This window comes from Malania oleifera, chromosome 9 (genome assembly GCF_029873635.1).
Source record: "Malania oleifera isolate guangnan ecotype guangnan chromosome 9, ASM2987363v1, whole genome shotgun sequence".
NCBI classification, from domain to species: domain Eukaryota; kingdom Viridiplantae; phylum Streptophyta; class Magnoliopsida; order Santalales; family Ximeniaceae; genus Malania; species Malania oleifera.
In genome coordinates, this window is record NC_080425.1 from 93,870,277 (window position 1) to 93,891,593 (window position 21,317).

The 21,317-nt window shown below is 37.8% G+C and overlaps 1 protein-coding gene and 1 long non-coding RNA gene across 2 annotated transcripts in view; both read left to right on the forward strand.

Moving 5' to 3' along the window:
* LOC131163586 (uncharacterized) overlaps positions 1-21,317 on the forward strand; it is a 116,568-nt gene that overhangs the window by 44,794 nt on the left and 50,457 nt on the right. Inside the window, 12 exon segments of the mRNA XM_058120176.1 lie at positions 1,471-1,576; positions 1,773-1,920; positions 2,615-2,801; positions 3,015-3,122; positions 3,243-3,849; positions 3,952-4,468; positions 4,900-5,180; positions 5,549-5,757; positions 6,820-6,949; positions 7,796-7,894; positions 8,667-8,757; positions 12,124-12,369. Coding sequence (XP_057976159.1) covers positions 1,471-1,576; positions 1,773-1,920; positions 2,615-2,801; positions 3,015-3,122; positions 3,243-3,849; positions 3,952-4,468; positions 4,900-5,180; positions 5,549-5,757; positions 6,820-6,949; positions 7,796-7,894; positions 8,667-8,757; positions 12,124-12,369 — 2,729 coding nt within the window.
* Positions 17,892-18,964, forward strand: LOC131164873 (uncharacterized). The gene is made up of 2 exons (XR_009139362.1): positions 17,892-17,946; positions 18,713-18,964. It is a non-coding gene; the product is annotated as an uncharacterized LOC131164873 (long non-coding RNA).

Sequence of the window (21,317 nt, forward strand, 5' to 3'; positions counted from 1 at the left end):
ATAAAAATAAATAAATAAATAAATAAATAAATGTACGATTCATTGAATGATCGGGGAGGACAAATTCTATGCAATTTCATCTTCATACTTTAAGAGACTATATCTGTGATTTGAATTTATCACCTTCAATGTAGGACACAACCACCTAACTTGATTTAATTTGGAGTTGTCAATGTAAGACATTAATTGCCTCAAATGAAATTATAATCATATTTATTGAGGTAATATGAAAGATCTTTAAATAAAATATTATTATCATAATTGTAATTATATTTTCTGATTAATGATCTCAGAATTTTGTAAAACAATAATGATATCTCGGAATATGAGAAATCTATAATTATGATACATTATTAATCATTTGATGGAAGTGATTATAAAAGATAGGTTAGGGGCTGGTCCTATCTCAATCTATAATGTTTATGCTAAATATATCCATCAAATTAAGTCGAAGCATAAGGAAGAGTAAGGTTGTGAGATATAAACATAGTCTGAAATAAATATATTTGGAGGCTATGGATCAAGGTCTGTTTTATTTTAACATTAATAATTGTAAAATTATGAGTTTCGAAGTTCTTAAAATTACGATGTATGAATAATGTTTATCATGTTTAAACTTACAATCAATAGAAATCAAGTATGTTGGATATGATGTATGTTGGAAATGTGATATTATGTCTTGCACATAAGATTAGAGAAGATTGTAGAACTTAGTCTAGTTAAGGCCTTTTAACAGTCAAAATTATTAGGGTTATGTTTGGTTTGTAAAATGTTTATTTATAGAGGGGAATAAGGTGAGAATGGAATAAAAATTGTATAAGGATATAATATTTTGAAAAAAAAAAGAGTCAATTCTTGTAAAAAATTGTGTTATTCCATCCAATTTCTAAAATACTATATGAAAAAATAGTATTATATATATATATATATATATATATATATATATATATATGAGCATCCTAGTTGTTAAAGTTACATATTTATATATAGGATGTATTGGGATTAAACTCTATATGTAAGAGGTAGGAAGGACTAAGGGATGGCATGGGTTACCTCCTATTGTGTGACCTCTGCTAAATCTATGATAGGAGTGGACATGTACTAATGAAATTTGAGAATATTTATTTTTTATTTATTTCATGTCATAACTATATGATAAAAAATCATTCATAATTATTTTCTTTCCAATGACTACACATCCTTTTTCACAAACAATTAATTTCTTATATTATCAACATTTTGTTTCTAAGAACAAACATTTAATATGAAATATTTTGACGGTAGGCCCCTTTTTTGTCATACACGAAGTGATAAAAAAGGATAGAAAAAAAAAAAGCAAATAAAAATTGAGAGTGGAGGGCATTGATTGTCAAATTGGTACAAGATTACTAGCATAATATTTTCAATTATTGTTAAATGAAACTTTAAAATCTTTTGTGGATTTGAAAGAATGTGTTTGATGAAATGCAGTGGCGATGTAGATGGAAGGGTACCAGTTATTTCAACTAAAAATTCTATTAAAAAAATGAATCTAACAGTGGAGAATGCATGGCGCCCTTGGTATTACAATAAAGAAGTAAATTCTCTACTATCTTATATTTCTTGTTTATATTATTTTTTTCTTACATCTTATAGTTGGCTATTATTTATTTATATTTTTGGTGTAGCGTATTGACCAAACACCAATTCTACTTGATGTATTTATAAGTACCCATTTCCTTTACCCCAAAAGATAAAAAGATCAATAATTTATTAAATTTATTGTCTTACAGATTGCTGGGTATGTTGTAGAATACAAAGGGCTAACATTTGCCACAGTGAGAGAGGCCGGGCATCAAGTACCTTCCTACCAACCTGGCAGATCTCTTTCCCTAATCACACACTTCCTTGAGGGCACACCCCTCTCCAATAATTCGAAATATGACTAATTTACTCAAATCACTAATCCTATCTACTCTTATCATGTTATAAGTTTCTTTGAATAACAGTCAATTGCAAGAGTTTGATTCCAAGTTGATTAATCTAATTAATTGTTATTTAATGTCTAATAATTATACAAGACCTCTCCTTATTGTTTAAATATCAGTATAAAGAAATTACATACTTCTTGGGCAAATAAGACTGACACATTACTAAAATCCCATAGACTTTAGGCGTAAGCCCATAACCAAAATATAGCTATCGCTTGCCATAAAACCATTAGTTTTATACTCTTAAAATTTTCAACATTCATTTAATTTAAATTTTTATAAAATCAATTGTAAAAGCCCACGAAAATTCATACCTCATATACAAATATAGGTAAATATAGGTACATGAGTTTATATATATTGGGTAAAAGACATTAACTTTTTTTTTTTTTTAATTTGACAAAAGATGCAGATATTTTTCAAAGATTTCAAAAAAGTCACAATTTTCTCCTATGATTTAACAAAATGACAAAGACCTCCCTAAACATTTGATTTTGGGACGCAAATCTCTAAAGGCTGGTAAGAAAAATTGAAAAATCAAATCAAAATGTAAAATCAAATAAAGCCTAGCTTAAAAATCAATTAACCATTTGGTTCAGTTTCGATTTTGATATGCCCATAATAAATCACACTAATGAGGGCAGGTCAACGCCTAGTGGATTTGACCTCGGGGCACGAGCTCCTCAACTTCATGGATGCTTACTCAGGGTACAACCAAATCCCCATGAGTCGAGCTGACGAGGAAAAAACTTCTTTTGTCACCGAAAGGGGCATGTATTGTTACCGGGTGATGCCCTTCGGTTTAAAAAATGCAGGGGCCACATATCAGAGGTTGGTGAACAAGATTTTTAAAGACCAGCTCGGAAAAACAATGGAAGCGTACGTGGACGATATGTTGGTGAAAAGCATGGAAGCAGGGCAACATTGTAAAGATTTGAGGGAAACGTTCGAGCTCCTTCGCCGGTACCACACGAAGTTGAACTCATCGAAGTGTGTATTTGGCGTTTCTGCAAGAAAATTTCTGGGCTTTATGGTGACTCATAGAGGTATAGAAGCAAACCCGGATAAAATACAAGCGCTACTGGAAATGGAAGCTCCAAGGACCAAAAAGGAGATCCAAGTTCTAACTGGGAGGATAGCCTCCCTCAGCAGGTTTATCTCCTGCTCAGGAGACAAAAGCTTACCTTTCTTTAGAGCACTATGGAAGAAGGGAGGATTCGAATGGGGGGAGGCACAGGCCAAAGCCTTCGAATAGCTTAAGCAATATCTCAGATCTCCTCCTCTTTTAACAAAAGCAAAGAATGGGGAAGACCTCTATCTATATATAGCTTCCACGGAGAATGCCGTCAGCTCGGTCCTGGTCCGGGAAGAAGGCAGGAAGCATCAGCCCGTATATTACACAAGTAAGGTATTAAATGGTGCCGAGAAGAACTATTGCACGGTGGAGAAAGCCGCCTTCTCCATCATCTGTGTAGCACGGAAGTTAAGGCCTTATTTTCAAGCCCACAGGGTTGTCGTGTTAACAAACCTACCAATGAGACAAATTTTACAGCGGCTGGAGAGTTCGGGAAGGATGACGAAGTGGTCAATCGAATTAAGTGAGTTCGACATACAGTATCAAACAAGGCCCGCAGTCAAGGCTCAGGTACTCGCTGATTTTACAGCAGAAAGGCTCCCCGGGTCATCCACTAAGTCGGATGTATGGACACTGCATGTTGATGGGTCCTCTAATGCTGCTGGAGGGGGAGCTGGATTCATCCTTTTCGCCCCAGACAACAATGAAACTCTCTTCGCACTAAAGCTGGAGTTCATAGCAACCAACAACGAGGCGGAGTACGAAGCTTTGCTAGCAGGCCTGCGGCTGGCAGAAGCATTAGGGGTGGCACAGATCAAAGTATTGAGTGATTCCCAGCTGGTGGTAGAGCAGCTTAAAGGAGAATTTGAGGCTAGGGATCCAAGAATGAAGAAATATCTCTTTAAGGCCAGAGAATACACAAAGGCATTCGTTCACTTCGACATAGAACACGTACCAAGGGCAGAAAACAAAAAGGCGGACGCACTCGCGAAATTGGCCTCGGCAAATAGTTCGGAATGGAAAGACACTATCTATCTTGAACGCATAGGGAAACCCTCATATGAGGGGTACAGAATTAACTCAGTAGAGTCCAAAGTTAGCAAGGACGACTGGAGAGCGTCTCTATTCCTATACCTCCAGGGCGGATCCTTATCAGAAGACAATAAGGAAGCCCTAAAGGTGAGGAGGAGAGCTGCAAGATATACGTTGATGGGCCGGGAGCTCTACAGGCGATCCCTAACCCTGCCCTACCTTCGATGTCTAAGCAACGAAGAAGGGGAGTACATACTACGGGAAATCCACGAAGGAGTGTGTGGAAACCACCTTGCCAGTAGGGCCCTAGCCCACAAAGCCATATGGCAGGGGTTTTACTGGCCTACAATGAAGAAAGACGTGGTTGAGCTCGTCAAGAAATGCGACAGATGTCAACGATGTGCAGCTGTACCACACGTACCCTCTAGCTTACTCTCCCCTTTAACCAGTCCCTGCCCCTTCGCATAGTAGGGAATGGACATCCTTGGACCTCTATCGCAGGCGACAGGTCAAAGAAAGTTTTATTGGTAGCAATAGATTATTTCACTAAGTGGGTAGAGGCTGAACCTCTAGCCACCATAACAGAGCGGAACATTACACGCTTCGTGTGGGCATCAGTGGTTTGCCGCTATGGCATCCCCTAGGCGATAGTTACGGACCACGGGAAGTAGTTCGACAACGTACGCTTCAAAAAGTTCTGTTCGGACCTATCTATTAAGCTCCTCTTCGCGTCAGTGGCGCACCCCCAGAGCAATGGACAAGTAGAGAACATGAATCGGACGATACTGCATGGATTGAGGACGCGACTTGAATCCATGCAAGGTAGGTGGGCAGAGGAACTCCCTTCCCTTATATGGGCGTACCACACCACCAAGAGAGCAGCAATAGGGGAAACCCCTTTCATGCTTGTCTTTGGCGCAGAGGCAGTCATCCCAGCAGAGGTTGGGATACCCTCTTGGAGAAGGCAGTACTTCAACGAGCATACCAACAATGAGGAACTCAAATTAGAAATAGACCTGCTGGAAGAGAGACAGGATCAGGCGAGTTTAAAAGTTACAGCATACCAGCAGAGGGTAGCAAAGTACTACAACAATCGCGTCAAAGTACGGAATTTCTAGGCAGGAGATTTAGTCCTAAGGAAGATGTGAAACAACTCGTCCGAGTCAGGGTCGCACAAGTTAAAGCATAACTGGGAGGGCCCATACAGGGTCACAACAGAGATAAAACCAGGGACATACAAGTTAGAAGATGTAGGGGGGAAAGAAATTAAGAACACATAAAACTCTGAAATATTAAAGAAATACAATTCTTAACAACCGCTTCTTGCAGTGCTGTAATAAAAGTATCCATTACAATAGTTGCACTACATCAATAAAGTTTGAAAAATTCAAAATACAAGTTTGGTTCCTACAAACTAGTTCGCTTTACTCCCCTCCCCAACTTCCTCCTCCCCTTCTTCATCCTCCTCTAGATCTTCCACAGACTCAGGGCTCTCGTCGCCGTAACCATAAGAGCTTACACCATCAAGAGGAAGCTCCGGATGTTTGGTCCTTACTTGATCCCGGCACCTCCTGAATCCCACTTGATAAGCTTTGGAGGTATCGATAACGAACTGGTTGGAGTCTTTATACTCCTTTACTGCAGTTCGGGAAGCAGTAGCAGCAGCAGCTTCTCTGGCAGGTAGTTCCTCCCTACGAAGGCGATTGACCTCTGCTTGCAGAGCCTGCTCGCGGACCTCGGCCTCGTGCAGTTCGTTCTGAGCAAGAACATACTTCTCCCGGGCATTGAGTGTCTGTCGATACTTCTCCGCAACCTTCTCCTCCTGGGCTAGAGCCAACGTCGCCAACTGTGGAAGAATACAAAGTATGGAACAGTTAGCAAGACTATGTACAAGTCCAGAAGAATAAGGCTAGTTAAGTAGATACCTGGTACGAGGTATGGCGGATCTTCACTGAGAGAGCGTCAGGTAGGGTGCAGTGGGCCTCCACAAAATCCTCAGCATGCACAGCCCGGCGGAGAGCAAAGGCAGAACGGGTCAGCTCGTGAAAAATCGCTTCAATTTGAGCCTGCGGGGTAGGAGGAGGAGCAGCATGAACCTCGTCAGTAAGGGTGCCGGAATCACCTGCACGTGCATCCCTTTGAGAGGATTCTCCTTCGATCTCCCTCCTATTCTTCCTACTCCTACTCACCCTTTGCTTCCTAGCTTCTCCCATCAGAGATTCATACCTGGTGAAGTCCATATCTGCAAGGATAAAATAGAAAAGGAGTAAGAACACCAATAGTAGAGACAATATATGAACACACACATAGACATAATCAGGGGGAGGAATGACTTGAGGAAACGGGGCTGATCCCCCACTGCATGAGGACACGCTCTTGGAGCAGCTCCTCATGAGGGATAATACCCTGTTCACCGAGGACACGAAGTTCTTTTAGGATGGCCTGCTCTTCGGGGGAAAGTCTAGGGAGGAGATGGTGCACCCGAACTACAAAGGAAAAAGGGGTGAAAGGAGAAAAGATGAGTTAGACGGATAACCTACTAGTAAGCCCTGCAAAAGAGGGTGGAAAAAAGATAGACAACGTTACCATCAAGAGGAGAAGACTAGACACAAGAGCCCGTGTAATTCAACTCTCCCGAGGCAAAGAAGTAACGAATCTTCTAGTTATGGATGGAAGAACTGCCTGGTGAGAAAAGTTTATAGCCTAGTAGAGAGTTGAAATAATATAGCTCCTTCTCTGCAGAATGAGATCGCATTTGGAAACAACTTTTGAAAAGAGGAATTATAGGCTGATGGCCCAAGCGGAGCAGAAGCATGGCAAAATAGGTGAGCGAAAGATAAGAGTGCGGGACGAGTTGAGAAGGTGCTATGCGGTAAAAATGTAAGACGTTAAAGACAAAAGAGGGAAAAAGAAGCCTAAGACCCAGATCTAGATAGTCGGTATAGAGGCAGAGCTCCTCAGAGTTTTGGTCAAGAGCTGACTCGAAAGCGGATGGCAACCTAATAGTAATATTCGATGGTACAGCAAAAAAATAACGAACATTCTGCAGGTTGGACGAGGTGAGGTCACAACGAGCGCTCCGAACTATAGTAGGAACCTTTAAAGGCTATGAGGAAGACTCCATAGGGAAAATAAAGCCTGAACGAAACAATACCTATACCTAAGGATCAAACGACCAAGCACCAGCAAAAACAAAGAGGGAAAGATGCCAAGATAGATCAAGACAGTAAAATTTCACACACAAACAGCTAGGCCATCTTACAAGAAAAGATCAAACATACAAAGCTAACGCAAGAACAACGAAGAACATGAAGAACAACAAAACAAAAATGCTATAAAGAAGGAAAGCGTACCTAGCACCAAATGGGGGACTTGTGGAATAAAGGAGAGAAGAGAAAGAAGGAGTCCTCTCAGAATGAAGACGAGTGCGGAATGAAAGAATCCACTGGCCTTTATAAAGAGAGGAGGGCACGAATCCCTGTGGCGGGAATCTCAAGGATCTCCATTTACAAAAAGGATTGCGTCTCGAGGGAGGAAAAGGGCACAGAAAATCTCTGACAAATGCACGGATGCGGCTTCCCAAGGACAAATGCTACCTCGGAAAGACCACGTCGCCTCGGACACAACGTTAGACGGATGACCATAAATGAGAAGATTCCTCCAACGCACTTCCCAAGGTAGAACGCATTTAAAACCTGCTTTTATGTATCTCTTGCAGGACAGAAGCGTGCAACGATGCCTCGGAAAGGTGAAACAACCGAAAGATGAGCACGACTCATCAGGCGGATGGGCTGAATTGACGAGCATGACTCATGAGGTCAGAACAACCCAACAGATGAGCACGACTCATCAGGTGGATGGCCCAAACTGACAAGCACGACTGGTGAGGCCAAAACAACCCAACAGATGAGCACGACTCATCAGGTGGATGGCCTAAACTGACGAGCACGACTCGTGAGGCCAGAACAACCCAACAGATGAGCACGACTCATCAGGTGGATGGCCCAAACTGACGAGCAGGACTCATGAGGCCAAAACAACCCAACAAATGAGCACGACTCATCAAGTAGATGGCCCAGACTGACGAGCACGACTCGTGAGGCCAGAACAACCCAACAGATAAGCACGACTCATTAGGTGGATGGCCCAGACTGACGAGCATGACTCGTGAGGCCAGAACAACCCAATAGATGAGCACGACTCATCAGGTGGACGGCCCAGATTGACGAGCACGACTCGTGAGGCCAGAACAACCCAATAGATGAGCACGACTCATCAGGTGGATGGCCCAGACTGACGAGCACGACTCGTGAGGCCAGAACAACCTAACAGATGAGCACGACTCAATAGACGCAAAGGCCCAAAATAATGAGCATGACTAATTCCCTTTATGGAGTCGGGCAACTCAGCCAATTTCCCTCCGTGGGACAAGTCGGACTAATTCCCTTCATAAAGTCAGAGGGCTCAGCCAATTTCCCTTTAGGGGGCAGATTGACAAATCCCCTTCGTAAAACAGGACGAACAGGTCGGTATATCTACTCTCAAATGAGCAGTTCAGACAACTCGGCCAAGTTCCCTTCATGGTACAGGTCGGAAAAATTCCTTCCAAGGGACAGGTCGTCCAAACTTCACTCCAGGGAAAAGGTTGGACAGCTCGGTCAAATTCACTCCTTGCAACAGGTCAGCAAAACAGCTCGGCCCGAGCAACTCCTCAAAGAGCTTGGCAAAACAGCTCAGCCTGAGCAATTCTTCAAAGAGCTTAGACGAAACAGCTCGGCCTGAGCAACTCTTCAAAGAGCTCGGCAAAACAACTCAGCCCGAGCGACTCCTCAAAGAGCTCGGAAGAAACAGCTCGGCCCAAGCAACTCTTCAAAGAGCTCGGCAAAACAGCTCAGCCCGAGCAATACTTCAAAGAGCTCGAACTAAACAGCTCGGCACAACCAGCTCGGCCATATAGCTCGGCCCAAGTCATTCTTCAAGGAGCTCGGACGAAACAGCTCGGCACAACTAGCTCGGCCAAATAGCTCGGCCCAAGCCATTCTTCAAGGAGTTCGGACGAAACAGCTCGGCAAAATAGCTCGGCCCAAGCACATCTTCAAAGAGCTCGGATAAAACTGCTCGGCACAAAAAAATCGACGAAACTGGTTGGCACAAACAGCTTGGCACGAGGAACGCAGAAAAACAGCTCGGCACTAGTAGCTTGGCACGAGCAGCTCGGCAAAACAGCTCGGTACGAGCTGCTCAACTCTTCTACAAAAAAAAGAAAAAGAAAAAGGGAAAGATGCAGACAAAGCCATTATTCAAAATTCTATCCAGATATTCGAAACCGAGGGGGGGACAACTGATATGCCCATAATAAATCACACTAATGAGGGCATGTCAATGCCTATCTCGCACTTTCTCCGGGTCTGATATTTTGATAAGTGATTTGCTCCAACCCAATAAAGAGGAGGAGAGATCCACGCCAATGGCTTTAATAGCCGAGTAATAGGTGCACACACTTATGGCTGGGGAGCGATTCACGCCCCCGTGCAATAAATTCGAGCCAACCTACGGTCAACTCGAGCCCCTATAAGAAGGGATTTGGAGAGAAGGCCAGGGTAAGTCATTCAAACCAATTATACTGTTGCATTCAGCCTCTTTAAGAGTATTCCTCTTACTTAGGCATCGGAGTGACCCCCCGGAGTACACCCCGGGTCCTCCATGCCTTTATTTTCTTCCTCTTTCAGGTCAACGGGAGTCAAAAGAGCATCTCAGCTATTTTTACCCCGCAACAGATTTAAAATATTTAAATTTTTTTATTATCGATTAAGCTTCAATTCGGTCCATTTAATAAAAACTCTTTTTGCACAAAGAGTCAAATAATCCTTTAGGGGTGAGTTTGTCTCCCTTTACATGATCTAACTTCTCCTTTTTCAAATGTAAAAATTGAGTGTAACACATTTGGTGAATAACTTTTTCTACTTTTAGTATTTTTAGGAAATTTTTAAAAGTTATGAGTTTAAAGTTTTTAGAAGTTAAACCAAGTTTTTTCTTCAACAAGTTATTCTATTTCATTATTGTCATTAATTTTATTTATATATTACAAAATTATTAATACATTAATTATATTTTTTTAAAAATAATATTCATTTTAGTTATTTTAAATATTTTTAGTTATGCTACAATATTTTTTTACCAAATATTTAAAATCAAAATTTTATTTTTAACAGCTTCTTTTTATAAGAAGATCAAATAATTTTTAAATCAATATCAATAATTTAATTTTCATTTGTTACTTTTTTAAAAAGATGCTTTCAAAAAGCTATGGGAGCCAAACGAAGACAAGGCCCAAGGGTGAATGTGTCTACTCGAATCCCCACTCTCCTAACATTAATTGCCTATTCCTCCCCGTCTCTCCCAACATTTTTCATCTCAAAGTTTTCTTTTAAAGATAAACAAAATTTTTCAGCTTTTAAAAAGTCTAAAAACTTTTAAATGAATTTAAATTTTCTCCAACAAATTGTTATATTTTATTATTTTAGTTTCTTTTTCCAAATATTACTATATTATCAATACATTAATTACATTTTCTATATATGTATGTATGTATGTGTGTGTATATGTATATATATATAATCATTTAAAATTTGCTTTTTCTTTCTAATATTTCTTTTAACAAGGGAACTGCTGTTTATGGTGTGACACTTATACTTGAAGTTTTATAAACAAAGGAAGGAAGAAAAGCATAAGGGACTCGTCGACAAGGAGATAGCGAGAGGCACAAAAGTTCAAAGTTTTTGAGATACCGAGAGCAAAAAAATGGGCTCGTCGACGAGTGACCAAACTAGTCGAAGAGTGGCCTTCTCTGATTCGTTGACGAATGCCCTAATCTCGTCAACGAGTGAGCTTGAGCTACAAAAAAATATTTGAATTTTGAATTGGAACGTTGGGGTGCTTGGGAATTCGGAGGGAAACTTCCGAGGGTGTCTTATTTATGTTCTTTTGGGCGTGTATTGATAAAAGAGAGAGATCATTGTGAAGTGTATTGTATACTTTGACATTTCTTAATGAAATTATTGTGTCGATTGCTTTCGTAGATGTAGGCTTTGCCGATTCACGTTGATTCTCGTGTTGACTCTTGTTGTTTCTCAATTTTCTAATTGTGTTTCATTTACTTATTGTGTTTTCTTTATTTTGCTGTGCATCCTTTATCCGATCATTATTATAACAACAGCCAATTTTTTTTTCTTTTATGACAATCTTTAATTAACTCCTCATCAGTTCCTTTTGAAAAGCCACTCGGGAACTAAATCTAATTTTATAAAAAGGTGGAGTCCCTCTCCTCTCTTGTATGTAACATCATAGATAAGAGAAGGAAAAAAGTTATTTGTTGGAATTCCTTTTATATGGAGGATGACCCACATATATACGGAGTATATGGTTGCTTTTGGATGTCTTGATTTATGTTCAAGTGGAATCCATAGTCAAATCAAAGGCAATATCAAATTATTAGTAGTTCACTTGGATGTTTGGTTTATGCATGATACAGAGACAATTAAGAAGAGTGTGAAAGAGAATAAACAAAATTTGTTGAAAATTTTACTTCAAGGTTCATGCAAAATTAGGTTGATTTGACAATACAATTTTGACAATCTTTATTACTCATGATGATTTATAAAATTTGATTTTTAATTTTTTTATTTCAACAACTCCAAATTGATAATAGAATTTTCAAAATGATTAATTATATATTTTTATTTAGTTTCCATTGTGATTTTTTTATAGTTATTATTTAATTATTAATTTGGTATTGGCCCTATTCCTTCGACGACAATAACAACAATTAATTGTAATAATAATAACAATAACAATAGTTAATAAAATTAACTTAATCAATATATTATAAATCCATAAATTTATACTATGTATTTAAAATATATATTATATATAATAAATATGTTATGCAGATAACTGAATATAAATAAAATAAAATTGATTTGTCACAAGTTGTACCATGAACCAGGAATTCGATCCGACTAATAAAATTGAAAAATAACGGATTAGAAAACAAAATAACACAAGCTCTCGTTTTCCACTTCGCCGCCCACGTGAGCCTGCGGAAATACTCCTCGGAGGAGATTCGACGATGCGTTCCGCAACCGCCGGCGACGGGTCGCCGAGCACAAGGAGGAGGTACGATGAGAGAAGAGCGAGCAGAATCCAGGTCCGCGACCACGACATCCTCTGCGTGGTCTTTGCACTCCTCGGCCTCTTCGAACTCGTACGCTGCTCGGCCGTCTGCAAATCCTGGTACTTGCCCTCTGGGATTATTTTTTATTTTTGTTATTTGTTCATTTTTAAGAACGGGGGAAAAAATCTAATGAACAGCAATAGAAGGCCTTTTTTCATGATAAAAATTTTCCTGCATTTTCTCGCCGCCAATCGAAGTCAAAATGATAGGGCATCTTAGCATGTTTCAAGCTATTTTTTTTTTACTTTCTTACTTATTTTAAGTGTGGATTGAAATTAGGGTTGGAAACTGAAGAGTTAAAAAATTAGGTTTACATTCCAAACCACTCGGGTGAATGCTTAATAATACCCACAGGTCCTAAATATAAACAGACCCTTATTGTTGGGACGTTTCCTTTTTTCTTTCGAAAAATTAGGACTTTAGGATTTCTTTCTAAGCACACAATGGCCAATATTTAAAAATACCCACCAACCCTATTAAATATGGCAAGTGATTTGAACCTTAAAATGGGCCATTATCTCTAACTTATTAAATTTATATTTATTTATATGAAAATTTTCATTGAAGAAAATGGGAAAAAAATTTAAAAACAAGACATCCTCCATCGAAATGTCCTTTGGAAGTCATTCAACTAAATGTCCCAAAAATACCCAAAGAATGTTCCCAAAAAGGAGCGATGCTATCTCATAATAAGTGAGAAGATGTTGTTTTGGCATTGAAAAATGTCATTTTTTGCTCAAGCCATGAAGTCCAAAGAATATCATGCACGACACAAGTCCATAAAGTCATTCCTCTTTAACTCCCCTGACCCCGTTTATCATTGAAATTATATAATAAGAACTTTATTAGCGTCAGTCATCACTTCTAGGTAATTAGTATTGTTAGAATACCACTTTACCTAAAATTTTAAGTTTTTAGATTGTCAGCCAACAATGGATATCAAACTTTAACACTACCCCGGATGAGCAACCCGACAGTGCGTGAAGAGATAAACATGCGATAGATAGCAACCATTATAGGGAATACAATAGTTTTTTAAAACACCACATAATAAACTCAGGAAACGAGACTAGATTCGAGGACTTCCTGGTATCTAGCTCTAATACAATGTTAGAATACAGCCTTACCTAAAAGTTTAAGCTATTAAGTTGTGCACCAACAACGTATATTAAGCTTTAACAAGAATCATGTAGTTGAAACCCTAGTCATGGGCCACTACCTCTAACAATCATACACTAAGGTGACAAGAATTCTATTTAACTAGATGCAATTGTCTTACTATTATCATTATTATGATAATAAGTAGAGAGAGTGTGTAATTTACATTTTCGTCCTGTGCATAACTTGGGATATTGCTTGTTAATTTAAAAATTGAGAAAGTCAATTAACTTCGAAAAAATCAGCACTTCAATTTCCCATTTGATCTTCTTTATGGAAAATTGGTCTTTTTAATTCCTTGAAAATAAATAATAAATTATCTAAAACAATTTAGGCAGTGAGCAATTTATTCAATCAAACCAGCGGCCTTTTGCTTTTGAAATTAGTTGGAATTATTTTCCACCTCGATATTCCTGAAAAGAAAGTAGTAATATCTTGGAGGACCTAGGATGTACTAAGAGATATCTCTATGATGCTTAAATTAGGGACTGAAGAAGGAATAATAAATAGAAACAATGTCAAGATGTGTGTGTGTGTTTTCCTTTGCCTCCTTTTATAGGCGAGGCATCCTTCTTGGCATTCAATGTTAGGGGCCTTTAATTTGTAGGAGTTCTAAGTCCATGAAGGGTCATGCCCCTTCATTTTTCCTTTGTTTCGAAGTTATGATCTTTTCAATTCCCAGATTTAATTACGTTAAGTTACTCCCTTTATGCCAAGGTACCCCTTCACCATCCTGGTTGTAGGTATTATTTTGTCCTGCCCCTCACTCCCAAGCCTCAGAAGACACCTTCAAGTTCGGGAGTATTTATTTTTGCACATTATATTTTGCTCTGTTGTTGATTATGAGTAGCTATCTATCAATTATGACCCGAGCTTATTTGTATATGAGCACATCTATCAATTATAAGTAAAGCTCATCTATCATTTATAAGCTCTGTTTTTATCATTTACAAGCAGGGCTCATCTATGATTGCCTAACTCAACTGTTCCTTAAATAGTTATATGAGCAAAATTCATATGTTGATGATGAGCAGAGTTCTTTGTTAATTATGAGCAATGCTTGTATGTCAATTTATGAACAATGCTCATTTGTCAATTTATGAGGAATGCTTTGTTATCATTTATGAGCAGTACTCATGTGTCAATTATGAGCAGGAGTCATGTTTCGATTATGAGCAGAGCTCATCTCTCGATTATGAGCAAAACTCATCTGTAAATTATAAGCAAAGCTCATATGCTAATTTATGAGTTGGGCTCATCTTCCATTGAGCAGTTCTCATTTTTCATATGAGCATGGATCATCAAATCAATTGTATCTCCTTTGGATACTAAAATGAAGAGAAAAGAGCATAGTGATTTTACATTGTTGAGTAATATACCTTTTCTTCATGAAAACTCAACAAACTCTTTCTAAATAAATTTTTTAATATTTAATGCGCTACCAGTGAAGTAGTCTTACATACTTCAATTGAATAACTTCATAAATTTTGATACTATTTAAATAATTCAACACATGAATAAATAAACAAATGATCAAATGTAATTTATCTGTGCAAATGAAAATTGACCTTAGTCATTTTGATTAATTTTTTCTAACTAGTTAATTTCGATTGGAATAAAAAGATACATGTAATAAATAATGAATCTTGCCCATTGTTGGGTTATATTTAATTAGATATAAGTTTAGTATAATAAGTAATTAAATATAGTTTGGTCAATGTGGGGGAAAATTTTCAAATGAAGAGAACCTTAGCTTTTTGAAAGAAGAGTCCCAATTGTTTGTTGGATTGAAAATAACCCTGCAATTAAAACAAAAGAATATATATATATATATATATATATATTGTCCATTTATTTGCTAGAATTTTCATCCTCTAAAAAATGTCTTAAATTGATGTGATATGGCCAAATGAACCAAGCATTAGTCTCGTCATTCATATTTTTGATTTGTCAAATTGAGAACTTAATTGGACTATCAATCTCATGGTTTGTTTTATAAAATTTCATATATACAGCTGGGAAATTCAAATGAATAAAGGTGTACCTTTCCTTGATGGTTAGAAGTCTAGAGAGAGCAAGATACTGGTATGGTCCGTCCTAGTGAGGTAATGAAACCCTCCTAATCTTGGCCCCATTGTGGTCATAATTGGTTTCCTAACAATTTATCACGTGCGAGAGTTTGGTACCTTGGTGATCACTGTTGTTGGTGGATTTCTTGTGTTTTTTGTTCTTTTTAAAGTCTTATCAGGCCTTAGAGCCAAGGAATCCCTTGGGGGCCAATTGAGGTGGCCCCCACTTCCTTTTTTCTTCCCCTTCTCCCCCCCCCCCCCCACAATCTAGTTACAAGGATCATCAGGAGGGAAGCAAACTTCTCCTTTGTGGCATGCCAATAAATTGTGGGGGCAACGAATTATGTCCTTGTGTTAGCAATCTATTGTTGGGCAACCAATTATGTCCTTAGCGCCAAGGCATTTCTTAAGACCTTGATGCCAATAATCAACAAACAACCTTTGAGCAACTAGAACTTAAAATTAATCGAGGTTGCCATGTGCTTGTGTTAGCAATACTTCTTTTGGTCTGACGGTGGGCACCAAACTGTTGCCATTGAAATTAGTTTTTTTAAATAGAAAGTAGAAAAAGTTGGAATGACCCATGATGTACTCTGTGGATCTCCCTAATGCTTAAGTTAGGGACCGAAGAAGTAAAAATGAATATAATGACATTATGTGTTTTCTTTCCCTTACCTTCCCTAGGAATCCCTTTTATATGTGAGGCATTCTTCTTGCATCAATACTAGGGGCCTTTTATTTGTAGGAGTTATAAGTCGCTAGATTTTGGATGAAATGTCAAGTTGCCTACTTAATAGGGAATCAAACACAAAGTCGTTGGTCTCAATGAAAAGAAAGCCAACACTCTCATCATCACACAAAGCAATCACATTCTCATCGTTCTCATCAGGCTGAACACATAAGAATTAAAGAAAATCCTATTTATCTTGCTATTCATTTAAAAACTAAATGTATCACTAAAACACTAACATTAGTTGATTGATGATGGTGGGTTGGTACCAGCAAGTAATATTCCTGCCTGCGTATATACTCGATAAGGAATTGGGTATAAAATCCATGGTTATTCATACAGAATCATGGGGATCATGAATCCAAACTAACATTTAAAGTTTCAAACATTCAAGCGTCCATAAAATTAATTGACAAGACTCTACGGAATGCTGCTATAAATTGGCAGAAAAGGATTCATAGTGCAGTGTTTGATAGTTTGTGGACCATACTGGTCAAAAAGAACCTTCAATGATTGCACAACCTCTCTGGTTTCGTTATGGGATAAAGCGGTCTTTTTGGCCTTTCTATCGATCTATTCTTTTGGGTTCTGTAGGGGCTTGCTGCCGCCCAATCTTGTTAGGCATTAGCAGGCTATGCCTATGTGATTATTTTTGGCTGTGTTTCATTTTTTTCCTTGGGAGGACATCTTGTTCGCCCCTCTTCTTGTTAATATAATTCTTTTCTCATGTCAGAAAAAAAATAAAAAATAAAAAAAATGAAGACAAAACTAAATTTAGGTCTTAATACCCAATATTTCAATCTACATCTTATAGGTACTCATCAATCCTCTACATAGGCTTCTCCTAATACTTGATAAGGAAAAATAATTTGGGAAATAATTGCAAATCGCTGATAAATGAAACATAATTGCAATTTTCAAATCTTTTAAGTACTGAAATTTACATTATTAATCCTGTTATCTTAAATTATACCTATATGTATGATGAATGCAAAGATCTTTGATTGCCAAATCTTGCCCATACCTTGATATTCCCCATCATTCTTCCCTAGCCGGGGAAAAAAAAGACCTTGAATTAGAAACATTTGAACGATGGCAAGCCAATGAATCACACAAAATTGGAAATGAACGTTATATCCACATCTTTAAAAAATAAGTGCGAATGCAAGTGGGCAAAGTCACCAAAGGCAAATCTATTGGGAATGATGAATTCCACATATGTATTCTCTCTCATGTCTTCAGCCTTGAACTTAACGGACTTACCCTCAATGGATGGCTTAACTTTTGCAATTTCCACCACCTCAAGTTCCTTTGTGGATTTTTTGGGCTTATATGTCAATTTTGTAGCATCCTTCGTGCCGTCAATTTTGTAACATCCTTCATTCCCACTATATCATTTATGAGGCAACTACTTTTTGTTTGAATTTACAAAATCTTTTTGAAGGTTTATTGACTTCTATAAAGATTTCATCTGATTGATAATTTTGATTTTCCAGTTAAATCTGAATTGATACACTTAATAGTGTAAATACTTGGATATTTTCTTTTGTTGTATCGGATAATCAAATGTATTGTTTTGCCACCTACAACTATTTAGATCCTGAGGCTGTTGTTGGATGTGAGGATGGGACAGCTCGTGTGTTTGACATGTACAGCCGGAAATGTTCTTGAATCATAAGGTGTGTACTGCAAGATTTTGTAGTTATTATATTATTATTGTAGAAAAATACTTAAAAGATAATGTAGTAGATGTTAAAATAATTGGGGATAGGATCATTAAAATCAAGATAGCTCTAAGCCAGGAAATAGTGAACCTAATTAGTGCATATGCTTGCTCCCCAAATAGGCTTAGCAGAACTTCAAAGACAATTTTGGAAAGATACGGTTAGTAATTTACAAGGGATACGAACGCCTGAAAAGACATTCACAGGAGCTAATTTCAATGGGCACATTGGAGAGGATAATATAGGCTATGAGAGGATACATGGAGGCCATGGATATGGAGATAAAAATGAGGATACAATTTTAGATTTTTCCATGTCTTATAATTTGGTTATATTGAATACTTGCTTCATAAAAAGAGAAGAACACTTAACAACTTTCAAGAGTGGGCATAATAAAAGCTAAAGAGGTTTCTTCTTAACTAGGGATGGGGATTGTCTATCTTGTAAGGATTATAAAGTTATCCCCAGGTGAAAGTTTGGCTATACAACATAAAATCCTAGTATTAGGTATGCATATTAAAAAATGAAGAAAAAGAGTAACATAAATCAACACAAAAGGATTTGATGTCGGAGCTTGAAAGGAGATAATATAGTAAAATTCAAAGATAAAATGATTAAAGAGTGTGATTGGATTGTAGGGAATGTTGACCTTATAGGTCACGCCTTGGTTTTGATAATGACAAATACTCTTGTATTTAATAAATATTTAGTTCATGTGCAGGTTCATATTAGTATATCATCAATGGCACGTGAAAACTCAAAGCTTGAAGACAAACTCATGCTCTTAATTGTAATAATCTTAGTGAAATTTGTCTGTAATAGTAATTAGGGTATTCAGTTTGTAATAAGCACACACATCACATGCATGATTTATTTTGTAAGTTCAAATCAGATACAAACCAAATATAACCATAGAAAGACCTTAGGGTTTTCCTTTGGTCGACCGATGCCGGACTTTTTCGGTGTCTTCAAATTGGACCCCAAGTGCCCCTAGGACACTTACACTTTCACATATATTTGTTAAGCACTTAAATAGGACTTGATTGTGTCAAGACGAGACTGAAATGCACACTTGGTACACTTTCGGTCGACCGGCCAAATTAGTTCATTTTTGGCCTGATTGACCGAACCATACCTGAGTCAACCGTTGACCAAGGTCCCGGTCGACCAAGACCCTGTAATTCATTTGACCCCGATCAACCGAACCACCTGGGAGTCAACATTTTGACCTCCCGGTCGACCGACCACTTTTGCACTCCAATTACCTGGTCGACCGGAGGGTCCTCGAGAGAATTCCCAGCGGTCTGGTCGACCGAACCATGCAATTCAAAAAGGCCCGGTCTACCGAACCTCGGAAATTTGGGAAATTTCCCTCCCCGGTCGACCGAGCCTTTCAGTTCAAAAGTCCCCTGGTCGACCGAGTCATTTGAGTCCTGGTCGACCGAACCATTTCTGGTCGACCGGACCTCTCGGGTTGCTCATATTTTTTTACTGCGGTTAATAATTTTAAACAGGGTTAATTTGTTTTAAATGTCATTAAACTTTTTCAATAATCTCTAATAGGTCCCCAACGGTCAAAATTTTCAGTATGTCTATATATACTCTTTCATTTGATGGATTAAGCATCGATTAGCAAAAAGATTAAGAAAATCTCTCTCAAGCAAAAATACTTTCTTTTTGATTCTCATTTGCTCACACTCTTCCAAATACACTCTAGCTTACATTCAATACTAGTAAAATCATTTGTAAGTATTCTTGAGTGCTTAGATAGGAAGGTTCACTCTCTCTTGGTTGTGAGATTGATATAATTTTATTGAGAGTTGAACCAAAAGGATTCTTAGGGTACTTAGCTGATAAGTTCATCCTAAGAAGACTTTACTGGGTCTTCTGAGATTGCATATTTGTTGCATTATCTTAAGAAGCTCATTTTTGCTTTTGGTTGCGAAATATTTTCAAAATCATTTACAAATATCTATTGCTCTTTATTTTGAAAAACCATTTGAGGAGATATTTGTGTTTGAGGTGAAACATCTTTGTTGCAATATTTATTCACTCAAATATTCTTGCTGAAAACAAAGATCCTATATATTTTGCAATCCAAGCATATACATACTTCCATGATTGAGATATTCTATTGATTGATATTCTTGAGGCTTATCTAATACTCTGTGTGAACACATTTGATTGAAATACCTTGAGATACACAGATTGCTTGTTAGATACTCTCACGTACTTACTACACTGATAGAAAATATAGTTGAGAGTTGAAATATTTAGACCACACAGAACTTACATTTTAAATCATCTGTGGTGTTTGTGTTTGTGCGCATTTGTGGTACAAATCTGTTTTACGTGAAAGTACCAATATATTGTACCGTTTGATTGTATATCTGAGAGATTCCAGGCGTGGCCTGAGGGGGCGGTAATCCAGCCTGGTAAGGATTGGTAAAGATTGAGGTCAGCCCTATGGTAATTTGACCTGGTTTGTATAGGTGCCGCTCCACCCGTTTAAGTGAGCAAGTTATTGTGATAATCCTTGTGCTGGTTAGCCAAGGTGGGGACGTAGGCAGTTGGCCGAACCTTGATAACATATCTGCGTGTCCTCCTTTCTTTATTGCTTTCTGGTGCTTGTGTGATTGTTTAAACTGCTTTATTTAATTTCTGGTATATTTACATTATTTGCACTAGATTGACCATGGGCTTGTGAACATACTGCTGTTAGGAGGAATACCTAGGAGATAAATTTTAAAAATACCAATTCACCCCCCCTCTTGGGATCACGGTAAAGCTAACAGGGAATAAGGTAGATACAAATACTGTTTGAAATAAAATCACTAATTCTATCGTAGGGATAACAAAAGATATTTTAGGTGAGTCCAAAGGAAGATACTTGGGTTGTAAAGAAAGCTAGTGGTGGGATCAAGAAGTCCAAAAAGCCATTAAGACAAAAAGAATTTGGTATAAAAAATGGCAAAATTGTAGAAATATAGAAAATCATGAAAAATATATAGAGGTGAGAAAAAAATACAAAAAAAAAAAAAAAAAGGACGAGCTGGAGAAAGAAAATGCAAAATGTTAGATGATGTAAAATGTATAAAGTACGAGAATGAAAATGTCTTAACTAGAGAAGAAGACATGAAAGAGAGGTGGCAAAGATACTTTGACAAGTCGTTTAATGAAAACCAAAATGAAAATTGAACTTGGAAGTGACAAACGAAAAATAAAAATAAGTGATTTATTTGTAAAATTAGAGTTCTTGAAGTTAAGATGATATTAGAAAAGATGAAAAATAGGAAATGTATAGGACCAAATAAAATACCAATTTA